Source organism: Mixophyes fleayi, chromosome 1, assembly GCF_038048845.1.
Source record: "Mixophyes fleayi isolate aMixFle1 chromosome 1, aMixFle1.hap1, whole genome shotgun sequence".
NCBI lineage: Eukaryota > Metazoa > Chordata > Amphibia > Anura > Limnodynastidae > Mixophyes > Mixophyes fleayi.
Genome location: NC_134402.1, coordinates 12,474,353 through 12,489,445, shown reverse-complemented (window position 1 = coordinate 12,489,445; position 15,093 = coordinate 12,474,353). Strand labels below are relative to the sequence as shown.

At 40.6% G+C, this 15,093-nt stretch overlaps 1 protein-coding gene across 1 annotated transcript in view; it reads right to left on the bottom strand.

Moving 5' to 3' along the window:
* Positions 1 to 358: 358 nt before the first annotated feature.
* Positions 359 to 15,093, bottom strand: part of EMX1 (empty spiracles homeobox 1) — a 44,485-nt gene continuing 29,750 nt past the window's right edge. Inside the window, exons 2-3 of the mRNA XM_075188113.1 lie at positions 10,373 to 10,557; positions 359 to 857 (exon numbers count right to left, since the gene is read on the bottom strand). Coding sequence (XP_075044214.1) covers positions 690 to 857; positions 10,373 to 10,557 — 353 coding nt within the window. The 3' untranslated portion in view covers positions 359 to 689. The remainder of the gene's footprint in view (positions 858 to 10,372; positions 10,558 to 15,093) is intronic.

Sequence of the window (15,093 nt, the reverse complement as noted above, 5' to 3'; positions counted from 1 at the left end):
AGAACAGATGTCTCATACAATATCTATGTCTCTCCGGATGCGTTGTTGAATTTAGCTTGTGATGACACGACCAGTCAATGAGGGTCTTCTCCAATTCCATACACATTTCTATATGTCATATTGTCTACATACATATTATGGTAACATTACTTATTCATTATTGTTACTGTCTGCGTTGCACTTAGTTCGCGTTATGCCCTATTACCTGGGAATGACCTCTGACCTCTGTCGATGCGTTCTCCGTTCCGTTACCTCGTGTTAGACCACCACAGAAAAACCTCTGCCTTTATGTTTCCATATTATTTTTATTAACACACATTTACACACTAAATTGGTAATAGCTACTGTTGTTTTTTTTTTTTTTATCAGATAAAGAAAATAAATTAAAAAATTAAGGGAAGAAAAAAGAAGGGCGAAAAAAAGAGAGAGAGAATTTTAGCATTTTATCGATGGCCGTTTGTTTCGGCTGATAAAAGTCTTAGGAGATATAAGCCGGGCATTGGAACTCTCCTTTGTTTTGTATGACAAGTGCGTGACTTCCTCTGTAACACTGGCCAATGTCCTAATAATTCTATAGCAAGACACCGCGATGTTGAAATTAGGTGGCTACCATTCAGAATATATGTTTTCTTCCAGTATTTGATGCAACGAAAGTCTGTGGTCGTTTTGTGGTCTAGGAATCTGACCAGTTAGTCATTGGACGTCACGTCAATGTCTTCTCCGTTGGGCTGTTTGGTGGCCAATCTCCATCTGTTGATGTGGTGAGAACCTTTCTTCTTCTGGTCGGAGTCTGGTCCTTCCTCCTCCAATTTCTGCCTTTTGTACTTGGTCCTCCGGTTTTGGAACCATACTTTCACCTGTCAACATCAAAGAGTTTGGTTAAATTATGACCAGAGAACACAACTAAAACAAATGAATCAAAAGTATCATCATAGTTAACCATGAAAAATAAGACGAGTATTTTTTAAATGCTTGAGACCAAACCAGTAGCACCATTTTGCTTTATTTTACAAAAAGGGCACATGCTGTATACAAATATTCGATAGGTACACTCGGCTGAATTTTTTTAAATGGAGTTCTGGGAACGGCGAAGTTCAAACTGTCGGACTCCCTCATTTGTGCTTAGTTTCTGTAAGGTTATCCCAACATTTTTTCCCCCATATCTTTGTGAAAGAAACAAAGTGGTCTTTTTTCTTGACCGATACTTGGCCACATATTTATATCGTGTAGGTCTAGGAATGAGAGTCATGCTTTCCTTTGGCACAGTTTTAGGCTACTTTTTGGTGATTGTTGGGTATTAACCCTTGGCGGGTTGTTCCTGTTGCAAACTACGACAATATAAAAATCGTGCGTGCAGTCTATGCTCAGTGTATGGACTCCCAGGATGGATGATATCTAAGGCCTAATAAAGTGTTTAACGACGCCAGTAATATGGAACGGACTGAGGAGGGAGGAGGGAAACGATTGCACGTGTGAATAGAAAAAAAAAATAACATATATTTCAAACAGAATCTACTGGGTGAGAACTCAGCGTGATGGCAATTAAACACACTGACTAATTCCAAAATATGCAGCGTGAGCCACAAACTCTCATTTGGCCACAATCCATCGAAATGTGAAAATGCAAACTGCATATTTAATACTCCAATTTTAAGATGTGAGCGTACGTGATTATCTCGAGGAGAGAGCCAACCAGGCTTCCGATGGTAAACTTTTTCCTCTAGGACTACGGGTCACCCTACCGCAGAGATCTGCACGGCCACAGGACTGACTAGAATTTATAAAACCACACACTGGGGTCTATTAATTAAACAATTAAGCTTTCACAGTGGCGGCCTTGCTGCCCTCCGAAGTGACGCACCTCTCTTATCAGATAGGTCGGTGCAAAACAGTCGCAGAGAAGGGGAAATGAATAAAACGTGAACATATGAGATAATCTGCCGTAAACTGCCAGCGGATGATAAGAAAACTGTTGAATGTTAAATAAACTAAGTCAAGGAAGAAAAATCTAAATTTAAGGGGAATCCCTACTTCTATGACCTAATGTGTTCAGTGTATAACCCTACACCAGTCACATCCTCTCTGTTTAGTTAGCGCTAACTTCCTCCTTGCAGATGAACCATCAGTCTATTTAATCTTTCAAAGCAGAGTTAAAGTAAGGTACAATTACCATCAGCCATTTGTATTATTTAACTGGCTTCTATTTTGCTTCCTGAAAATGAATGGCTTCCTGATGTAGCAATTTGTCACTAAGGGATGTATTTAACTAGTTTAAGGAATCGTCATCATCATTTATTTATGTAGCGCCACTAATTCCGCAGCGCTGTACAGAGAACTCATTCACATCAGTCCCTGCCCCATTGGAGCTTACAGTCTAAATTCCCTAATATAGACACACACTCACACACAGACACAGACAGACAGACAGAGATTAGGGTCAATTTTGTTAGCAGCCAATTAACCTACTAGTATGTTTTTGGAGTGTGGGAGGAAACCGGAGCACCCGGAGGAAACCCACAAAGAACATACAAACTTCACACAGATAAGGCCATGGTCGGGAATCGAACTCATGACCCCAGTGCTGTGAGGCAGAAGTGCTAACCACTAGGCCACTGTGCATTATTTCCCGCGTACGTCATACTAAGAGCTTGGTGTACGGTTGACGTGAGTAGAGGTGGACATGTTAGACAGAGCTCACTGCTTCCGCCATATGCCACTAACACTGATCAGTGTGATGCACTAATGCAGTTTAGCGTAACCTATATATACGTTTCTACAGCTACAAATCCATTCATACCAGCTGGGGCGAACCTACCTACAGATCACAATGCAGATAAGCCACAAACATCACATTGATTTTTCATTCTGCATCTGCCCAGAGTTTCCTCCTTAATACTAATTAGTCACATTATGACGTAAGACCAACAGCTTCTCTAAAACACCAGCCTCCTAGGAATCAGCCGGGTTACCTGCTTAGTAATTGTATCACTGCCGTCTTTTGCTGCTTGTATTCTGTGGTTATTACAAGAACATCCGTGTAACCCATAGAACATAATAATCCCGCGTTTGACAGTCTAAGCTGGAATCACCTGTGTAAATAAACACGGGGATCAGCAAGGTGAGGAGCTATTAGCAGAGACCGTACTGAGAGACAAAGGAACAGAGGAAGCCTCTGACCTAAGCTTGTCTCCTTCATCAGTTCTCCTACTGGGAAAAGCAACTGGGCTGGTAACAGGGGTTTCATCCAATTGATTGACAAGAGCATCCATTGTGTCTCTGGACCTGTTGTTCCTTAGAAAATGTAACATTTGTGGATACAAAGGAAGCTTTGAAGATGTTCTGGTTCATTTGCCCCGTTGACAAAGCTTTTGGTCTCCTAACCTCAGTTGTTCCACACCTGCTAAGGACCCTTTGGTAGATCTCCGACAACGTCAGTAGCACATGTTAGAGTCCAGCGGCCTGGCAGCTAAGAAGGAGATAGCCACCCGTCCGATTCATACACTGGTTAATAGGTAAAGGAAAAGCCAATGTCATAGTCCTGGGTGAGATTTGTTACTCATCCAGGGATCCCACCGTTCGAAACCTTGTCGTTTTGGGAAGATGGATTCTCATCAGTCCAAATGGAGAAACTCAAAAACAGTTTTCTTACCGAGCTGCCTCCTGTGAAGTTTACTTGTTTACAGTTAATATTTTGGTTTAAATCACTTTCTGGGTGAGTCCTATAAAAAGAGTCCACAATTTAAGCAAACTGTGGCCACTCTGTGGCCCTCATTAGTACAATGATATCGGAATATCGGAACACACTTTTTGTTTAGTTACAAGATGCTTTCTCGAGCTGGACCAACCTGTACTTTAAATTTAGCGGCACCAGACAAAAGGCCGCTAAATACAGCATTCAATGTGAGTTCTCTAATGGGAAGCAAAACTTCCTCCCTGGGGCTGGTGGGAATCCCCAACAAGGACACACGGAATGATGTCATCGAGAAGACTTTTTTTTTACAACAGAACTGGACCAAACACCCATTCATTCTCCTCCAAGCCATCCGCCAGTACGTCACAAAGTTACAATATAAATACATAAATTAAAATTAAAATAAATAAATAACATCAAAACTAGGCCCTGTGTCTACCAGAATGTTACCAAACGATTTAGTTTGTTAAAAACCAAAAGAAGGAGGAATCACTAAGTACAAAACGCCCCATGTTAATTAATTATTTATTGTTAGTTATTACTAATTATTTATTGTTGGTTATTTCTGGATCCGCAGGGGTCATGAGTTCGATTCCTACCAGGGTCTTATCTATGTGGAGTTTACATGATCTCCAATGTTTGTGGGCATGTCCCCTGAGATTTACAGTTTGCTCCCACTGTCCAAAACATATTGGTAGGTTAATTGGCTCCTGACAAAATTAACCCTAAAGTCTGTGATAGGGGATTTAGATTGTAAGCTCCATTGGGACAGGGACTGATGTGAAAGGTTACAAGAGACCAGAAGTTGCATAGCCCCAGGATCTGATCCAGCATTAAGGCCTGCACCAAAGGGTAACAGAGGCTAAGAGGCGGTTTATGTTTCTTGCACGCTCCATATGTCATGTGTAAACATTGTGAGTAAAAGAGGTGTGGCCTGTGGATGGGGCGGAGCTTACGGTGCCAACGGTTGGTGGCTATAGGCTCTGATTATGCAAATACAGCCCTACGTCGCTTTCAACAAATTAAAGTTTTTTCCAAAATTATTTTTGTCATTTTTTTTTTTATGATGGATTTATCCAAAGATTTAATTAAAAAACAACAAGTATTTCTTTTGAAAAGGTAAGACTGGTGGCACTATATAAATAAATGCTAAGAAATAAAATAAGAGAATTCAGTTTTTCTTTCTCTTAGGGACAACAACATATCTGCTATGTACGTACAAATCTATCCAATGCCAACGAGATGATCTGGGGCTAAATGTATCAAGCGGACAGTTTTCCGGCCGGTTTGAAAAACCAATCAGATTCTAGCTATCATTTATTTAGTAATTTCTGCAAAATGACAGCTAGAATCTGATTGGTTGCTATAGGCAACATCTCCACTTTTCAATCCCGCCGGAAAACTCTCAGCTTGATACATTTACCCCTTGGAGTTGTATCAAACGTAGGCACAAATACACACATCTGCCCGGACAATAGACTTCTATGAAGGTGGACATCCGCTTTGAGCTCCGACACGAAAATGATAACAAAACAGAAAAGACTGGGGAGAAAAAAAATATAAAAAAAACAGTTAAAAATCAACCCAAATAAAAAAACAAAACATGAGCGTAATTTTCTCTGCGTCTTTTTGCTCCAAACTGACAGCGTAACTAGTTATATTGTCACCAGTGGGTCATAATCCTAACAAGTTCATGACATTATTTGCCCCCCCTGTGTCTCACTGATTGCCTCAAATCCCATGTGAAGGGTGGAGGGCAAAACTCAAATCCTTGGAAACTATTAGACGCTAACGATATAAATCATTCATGTGCAGAATGATAATGATAAAAATTGTTTTCAACATTTATTTATTTTCCCTTGATTCATTAACTTTCATAAAATATCACATGCTAATTTTCTAAACACTTTATGTATTTAGTATTTAAAAAAAGAGAAAAACATTGTAAGAAATATTTTTATTAATAATTATAGTATTAATAGTTGTAAATTTATTTTATAAAATATGTTTTTTTGTGCATGTGTTGTGATGTGCCTTTATATCGCACATATGCATGTGTGTATCCTGCACTTTGGTCTGTCTATCTACATACGGGCAGTAACGTTTAGCCAGAGAGTACTTACATCCAGATTCAAATGCAAATGTATATATTGAGATCTGCTTGTATTAGAATACAATCGGAAGTACGCTCAAGTTCTGTCATTTTAAAACGCAAGCTACGCCCGAAGATGAATTAGACCCTTATTTTTCAGAATATTTATTTATTAAAACAGAAAAAAACCTCACTTGTTCCAGCCATAAAGTGCCATAAAACTGCTTGGAAAATGTTCATATTTAAAGTCGTGAGCTGTCATATAAAATAATTTTTTCTGATGTCTTCCTCTCTCGCTTTAAGAACGTCGGCGCTGTGTTTAAAACCTCTCAGTGCAAAAATGGTGCAGGGTCTAGAACTCTTCCCATGAAGCGAATTGTCTAACGCTTAGAGGATAGAAAAGAAGAGTCGAAGGACAGGACTGAAACTCTCAAACACATAAATGGTATGCACGCGGTTAAAGAGGGGATTCTTGTCCTTATTGAAGACTGTTGTCAGAAAATATTGATTTACCGAAATAATAGTAAATGCCTGTAACGCACTCGCAGGAGGTGTAGTACAAAGGGAGCAGCAGTAAAGGAATTTAAACATGACTGAGGATACGACAGTATTCAAACATCTATTCTGAGGATACGACATTAAATAAACAAAGTAAAAAAAAACAACCAGTCAAAATACACACAAAGGGGCAGATTAGATGGACTTACTGGTCTGTTGCCCACATTTTATTCTAAGGAATCCCATCTCGTATTGTAGGGAGCATTGTGGCTGTGTCTTGTATAGAACCCCTAAGTTGTTCTTTATATAATTATAATGTACAATAGACGGAACATTATCCACTAATGTGAGTACGTTGCTTTTCCTTATTATAGACTAAAGCTGCACGTGTTTGTAGTTTTATAAATAATAGTAATAATTCTACTTTTAAGATGAAGAACTATACGTTCCACAATAATCTGTCTCTTGTCAGTGGGCGGTAAATGCTACCAGTCTGCGGGATTGTTACCGTCTGATAGACTCTAAAATCCCGTCAAATGCTGATTTTTCAAAACAAGTGTAAAATTCGACTACTTTCAGCTGCTTATTTAAAAGTGAGCCGAGGCTAGTTTAGGTGATAGTATTTCTAAATTACTTTTTTCCGCTTCTCTTACCTGAGGTGTTCTTCTATGTCAAAAAATTGTAATTTATACAGACGTCACCCCTGCAAGGCAAGGATCCCGCGATATCGCACTGCTGAGTCATTTGCATATCCATTAGTGCCTCAGCCAATGGCAGGCCGCCTCCTACCACCAGCATTCTCACCCCTCCTATCTGTATGCAAATGCCTTTGCGCTCAAACTGGCGGACAAAGAAATGTTTTTATATTCCTGGCAAAAAAAAGAGAGCCAGCCTAGAAAACACTGTGGGGTGGAGGAGACGAGCACATTGATAGGTGAACAACAGCATATGGTGGGATTATCGACAAATATATTACTTGTAGGTGGTGAACTGTATTAAGCGTGTTTGATTTGCATGCACTGTGATTTCATCTATAAAAAAAAACTCACTATGCCTCTTGTAATATATTAGAAATGTTAAGTGCTTTTACAGTGTTGGGACTGTCAGAAATTGCTATTTATCAACACGGAATATATTTTCCCATCCCAAGTCATCTGCTAACTTTTAGCTATTTTGAACAGTACAAGGGTGCTGAGAAAAAGAGATATTGCTTCTTATATTGGTGTCCTATCCCTAAAGCTGCCCATATCCTAGTAAACCCCTTTACAATGGCTAAAAAGTAAGAACATGCTCTAGATTGTAAGCTCATACGACCAGGGTCCTCTCTACCCTCTGTCTCACGCTTGCACCTTTTCCATCAACTCCGTATGCCCTTGTTTTACATATGACTTGTTTTTATTATGTATGATTGGCTGCGGAGTTCTGTGGCTTCTTACAAACAAACGATGAGGACCGTTCATGGTCTCACCTCTCCCTTACGGGAACGATAGACGGTATTACATTCATGATACATCTGCTTTATGTTTAAAAATGTCAACATCCTGTTTTAAGAACAAAAATACATATCTCTATTTATATGTCAGTATTTAAACTTCAAAACCCACAACAGGGTCACTTGGCCCCTTATGGGAGAGACTACTAGTAGCAAAAATACACCAGCATCTCTTTCCATGATCCAAAGCCTATCGACAGATTGTTTACTGTCTTCTACTTCTACTGCTCTAGTGAACTGCTCAGAAAATCTATATTTCCATATGCTCCGGTCCAAACACATCCTTGTATGTCAGTATAATGAGCCCTTCGTGTGCGTGTGAGAAGATGGACCATGAGGATCGAGGTACAAGTGGTTCGTCCAACGTTACTCATGATCCAGAAGACCTACGTCTGCTTCTAACCAGCATCGCAAAATGTTTCCCAATCAACTTCCTCAAAATACCAAATATTGTTACCAACTGTATACAAATCATTCAATATCCTTATCTGTGGATAAGGTGGCACCGGAGATCAGGAAACAGTTTGTAAGAGAGATATTTTCATCTGGACCTGAAAATGTCTATTGGCAGGAAGCTGGTTTATTTCTAAGGTCATCGTACTGTTTGCTCAGCAGATATTCTTTCACAACCCTCTTTTTGGGGGCATATTTATTAAAGGACAAATAGCTCTATGACCACAGAAATGGACAAATCTGCAGGACGGAGGAACCATAGACTATATATATGGTTGGTGGGGCACCTGAAGAGGTAGAGGTAGCAACAAGTACTGAATTAAGCTGCCATTTACTGGCTGTCCAGCCGTCAGACCACATTTCACATTGTCCATGAGTGTAACCATGTGTGGCAAAATCTGAGTTATCCGTGTCCGGCCACCATTAGAACTTCTGGACGATGTCCACCATCTGGCTGAACTTACTGTACATTCCAAGCGACAACTGTTGGATCCCCATCTCATGCTGATTAGGATAAGCCATACATGCTGCCATTTGTGGTCAGTTAGGTCTAAACTAGCCTCGTTGGCCATTACCATTGGAGGGTGTGTAGAAACCTTCAGATGTGGGAGATCCCTCAGCCTGGAGATTCAATTCCCAACAAAATGAAGACGTGGAACGCTTGATCTGCTCGAGGTCAGGAGGACGTGTCTACAAAACCATAGTATGCTCATAAATGGGAGGTCTTAATAGTATAGTGCTATTTTTTGCCTCCTAGTAAGGAAGCTACAGGTCTCTCAGTAGGGTGCTGACATTACATATTATGAGTCATGGAGCCGGCAGTGGTGCAAAGAAGAGGTCGGCAATATGTTGCTCGGGCCTAGGTAGGTTTGGTAGGGCAGGCCGAGACTAGTAGTTTGACAACTGCTGCACGTTATCCACCGTACAGGAACTACTTTCGTTTCTTTTATCATTAACAGTAAAATTAATTGATGTAAGTGCATGAAAGGTGGTTGTATATGGTAGAGGTCCCGTATGGACATTTAATTTTGCCCGTTCAGTTGGTGGAATTTGGTCCTACACCAATCAGACCACACAGCAGAATGAATTGACCGTCTTTCATCTCAGCTCTATTCACAAACTATAATATTCACAATGCGAATTTACAGAAACGTTGCGTAACGTTATTCTGTGGAATCACAAGAGTAAAATACAGAACTTGAAGATTGCGTTTTCAGAACTTCGCACCTTTGCAAAACACTCTTTTCTGCTGCAAAACCTGATCCACGCAGACTTCACTCATCTCTATCACTTCCAAGTGGTTATAATTAGCTTGCCTGACTTTATTGTAGCAGCAGTGTATATAGGAGCATGCGACTGCAGAGCCGAGTCTGGATAAGCGGTTATTAATGGAAATATTAGCATACAAAGCTGAAGAATCTCACAGATGGTTTCAGGCAAATGCGTCTCTGTATATACACAAATATCTGAATGTGTCCAGCTGTGATTGCTGCCTGTCTGTGTATGTAATGACACCACACACAAGGAGCTAGGGGCGGATCATGTACAAGGAAAACCCGTGATCCGGTCTAGGGCTTAAACCAAAACCGTGAGAACCTGCCCTTCTTCTGGATGTAATAAACAGGATTTAATTTCCATGTTCTATCCAGGTCTCGGTATTCTATTAGCATTTCAGATCAGCTTGAACACTGATGTACTCAAGCAAAGGACTTGACCATTACATCGACTCATTACAGATTATTGTGCCACATCGCAAGGGCCACCGAGGTAATCTTGTGTTCTTCAGACACATTTCCCCAGCATGATCACCTCCACCGAGTCCCCATGGAGGTCCAGATACTTTGTACCCACCGACCCTACATAACGCCTACTGCGATTGGTTCTTTCAGTCTGTTCACCTGTGAATAGACATGTTATCACTTGCATGTGTGCTCGTCCTGTGTATAGACTATTATGACATACATTGTGTGCATGCTTGGAGCTGGGTATATCTCTGTGCCAGCCAGCCTATATGATATAATACAGTATACATGATATGACTGTGTACACTTATGACAGTAGACATATTTGGCATTGTACATGAAATCACTGTGTACATTCATAGCCATAGACGTGTGTAACAACTGATGAGCATGACATTAATTACCTGTGTTTCTGACAAGCTGAGGCTGCTGGCCAGTTGTTTTCTCTCTGCCCCCACCACATAATGGTTCTTCTCGAAGGCCCTTTCCAGTCGGAGCAGCTGCGAAGGGGAGAATGCGGTTCTGATTCGCTTGGGCTTCCTGGCAAAGGGTCCGTGCAGCAGCAAACTCTCCTGAGACACGTCACTGCCTGGAACACAAGAATGCAAAGGTTGGGTGAACATTAGAATGGGTTATTATTCACTATCCAGTCAGCTCTGCACAGTAGTCATGTCAATGCCCTCAGAGATCATGGACATGATGTTAATACCCTCAGAGATCATGAAGATGATGTTATTTCCCTTACAGATCATGGGGATGGTGTCATTGCGCTCATAGATCATGGAGATGATGTCAGTGCCCTCACATATCATGGGGATGAGGTTACTACCCTCACAAATCATACAGATGAAACTATTACCCTTACCGATCATGGGGATGATGTCAATGCTCTCACAGATCATAAAGACAATGCAATTACACTCACAGATCATAGGGATGATATCAATGCTCCCACAGATCATAGGGATGATGTCAATGCTCTCACGGATCATAGAGATGATGTCAATGCTCCCACAGATCATAGGGATGATGTCAATGCCCTCACAGATCATAGAGATGATGTCAATGCTCCCACAGATCATGGAGATGATGTCAATGCTCCCACAGATCATGGAGATTATGTCAATGCTCCCACAGATCATGGAGATGATGTCAATGCTCTCACAGATCATGGAGATGATGTCAATGCTCTCACAGATCATGGAGATGATGTCAATGCTCTCACAGATCATAGAGATGATGTCAATGCTCTCACAGATCATAGGGATGATGTCAATGCCCTCACAGATCATGGAGATGATGTCAATGCTCCCACAGATCATGGAGATGATGTCAATGTTCTCACAGATCATGGAAAAGATGTCAATGCTCCCACAGATCATGGAGCTGATATCAATGCTCCCACAGATAATGGAGATTATGTTAATGCTCCCACAGATCATAGGGATGATGTCAATGCTCTCACAGATCATAGGGATTATGTCAATGCTCTCACAGATCATAAGGATGATGTCAATACCCTCACAGATCATAAGGATGATGTCAATGCTCCCACAGATCATAGGGATGATGTCAATGCTCTCACAGATCATAGGGATGATGTCAATGCCCTCACAGATCATAGGGATGATGTCAATGCTCTCACAGATCATAAGGATGATGTCAATGCCCTCACAGATCATGGAGATGATGTCAATGCTCTCACAGTTTATGTAGATCATGTCAATGCTCTCACAGATCATAGGGATGATGTCAATGCTCCCACAGATCATAGAGATGATGTCAATGCTCCCACAGATCATAGAGATGATGTTAATGCCCTCACAGATCATGGAGATGATGTCAATGCTCCCACAGATCATAGAGATGATGTCAATGCTCCCACAGATCATAGGGATGATGTCAATGCCCTCACAGATCATGGAGATGATGTCAATGCTCCCACAGATCATGGAGATGATGTCAATGCTCTCACAGATCATGGAGATGATGTCAATGCTCTCACAGATCATGGAGATGATGTCAATGCTCTCACAGATCATGGAGATGATGTCAATGCCCTCACAGATCATGGAGCTGATATCAATGCTTCCACAGATCATGGAGATTATGTCAATGCTCTTACAGATCATAGGGATGATGTCAATGCTCCCACAGATCATAGGGATGATGTCAATGCTCTCACAGATCATAGTGATGATGTCAATGCTCCCACAGATCATGGAGATGTCAATGCCATCACAGATCATGGAGATGATGTCAATGCTCTCACAGATCATGGAGATGATGTCAATGCTCTCACAGATCATGACGATGAGGTCAATGCCCTCACATATCATGAAGACAATGCCATTACACTCACAGATCATAGGGTTGATGTCAATGCTCTCACAGATCATGGAGATGATGTCAATGCTCTCACAGATCATGGAGATGATGTCAATGCTCTCACAGATCATAGGGATGATGTCAATGCTCTCACAGATTATAGGGATGATGTCAATGCTCTCACAGATCATGGAGATGATTACAATGCTCTCACAGATCATAGGGTTGATGTCAATGCTCTCACAGATCATGGAGATGATGTCAATGCTCCCACAGATCATGGAGATGATGTCAATGCTCTCACAGATCATGGAGATGATGTCAATGCCCTCACAGATCATGGAGATGATGTCAATGCTCTCACAGATCATGGAGATGATGTCAATGCTCCCACAGATCATGGAGATTATGTCAATGCTCCCACAGATCATAGAGATGATGTCAATGCTCCCACAGATCATGGAGATGATTACAATGCTCACACAGATCATGGAGATGATGTCAATGCTCCCACAGATCATAGAGATGATGTCAATGCTCCCACAGATCATGGAGATGATTACAATGCTCCCACAGATCATGGAGATGATTACAATGCTCCCACAGATCATGGAGATGATGTCAATGCTCCCACAGATCATATAGATGATGTCAATGCTCCCACAGATCATATAGATGATGTCAATGCTCCCACAGATCATGGAGATGATGTCAATGCTCCCACAGATCATGGAGATGATTTCAATGCTCCCACAGATCATGGAGATGATGTCAATGCTCCCACAGATCATGGAGATGATGTCAATGCTCTCATAGATCATGGAGTTGATGCTATTGCCATCACATATATTTACCTTTGCCTACATTTAACCTGCCAATAGCTGGAGGAGTATTACAAGTAAAGGATTTGTTTTATATATATTATATACATAAACCTGAATCCTGGCCCTTATGATCATTACAGTTATTTTCTCTTGGCTATATGTGCTCGCTAGTGCACAAGACTCTCACTAAGTGAGGACAAAGAGGTACAATCCAGGGTCTGGACACTGTTTGTCACATAAGAACAGTGAACACCATAGAATGTATCTGTGAAACATGATGCATGTGAATCTTATCAGTCACAGAGTGCTGTAATTACGTCTTTGTTACATAGGCCGACATATAAACACGTAATTATCACTGTCACTAGCGGCACAACATTGCCACAAGCTCCTGAGATAACCACAGAGTCTGTGCGCTAATCTCAAAGTAATGTCATTATAACATTACAATGAGGTCATTATAAGGTTGTGGATACTCTCCGCAGACTGGAGCTGGAGGCAGCACTTTGGCTCTATGACTCTAGGAAGAAGATAGAACAATGGTTAGGCAGAGGACACAATTACTATGGGCACAGTGAGATTTCGGGATGCAGGTACCCCTCTGATCACTCTTGGTAATGTAACATTACTGACCTGGGCTGATACAACATGATGTAAAAACGGTGACTGTGGATGTATATTCTCTGCTCCATAATACATATACAATACTCAATGTGTAGAATCTACTCACACCTGTAATGGAGCCACACCTCTGTCACATCTAATGCTTCTTGTTGCTCTCACATCATATATATTATACTGTCTTCAGTACCACAAAAATATTATGTCCAGTATTACTCTCACTTCCCACTGCAGCTGCCTTAACAAATTATTCCCTCCATAACAAACAACTAGGTCACACTTTTAAAGCACATTGTGTTGCTCTAGACACAATATGGCAATATCCCTGTATGTGCATTTACCATTCTACAGATTTCATAGAACATTTCTGTTCCCTGAGACACTGAGAAGCCAATCACAAGGGCTCATGGACTGCAGCAGAGAGATGCAAAGTAGAGGAGCACCACCCTGAGAGGAAACTGGGTGACAATGTCTGATCTCTCAGACAGATCGAAACCATGCTGGACCGGTATAGTTAAATACTAATACCTTTTATTTCTATCTATCTATCTATCTATCTATCTATCTATCTATCTATCTATCTATCTATCTATCTATCCTATCATCATCACCATTTATTTATATAGCACCCCTAATTCAGCAGCGCTGTACAGAGAACTCACTCACATCAGTCCCTGCCCCATTGGAGCTTACAGTCTAAATTCCCTAATATACACACATACACGGACAGAAAGAGGCAGACTAGGGTCAATTTTGTTATCAGCCAATTACCCTACCAGTATGTTTTTGGAGTGTGGGAGGAAACTGGAGCACCTGGAGGAAACCCACGCAAACACGGGGAGAACATACAAACTCCACACAGATAAGGCCATGGTCGGGAATTGAACTCATGACCTCAGTGCTGTGAGGGAGAAGTGCTAACCACTGAGCCACCGTGCTGCCATTCTATGTATCTATCTATCTATATAACTAAAATCTCTCTCTCTCTCTCTCTCTCTCTCTCTCTCTCTCTATATATATATATATATATATATTCTATATATCTATATCATATCTATTTATCAAATATCGATTCTATCTATCTATCTATCTATCTATGTCATATCGATTTATCTAATATCTATTCTATCTTATATCTATTTATCTAATATCAATTCTATCTATCAATCTCATATCAATGTATCTAATATCTATATAACTAATATTTATCTATCTGTCTATCTATCTATCTATCTATCTATCTATTCCATCTATCAATCTCATATTTATTTATCTAATATGTATTATATCTCATATCGATTTTACCTAATATCTATCTATCTATTTATCGATCTATTTATCTATCTTTCTAA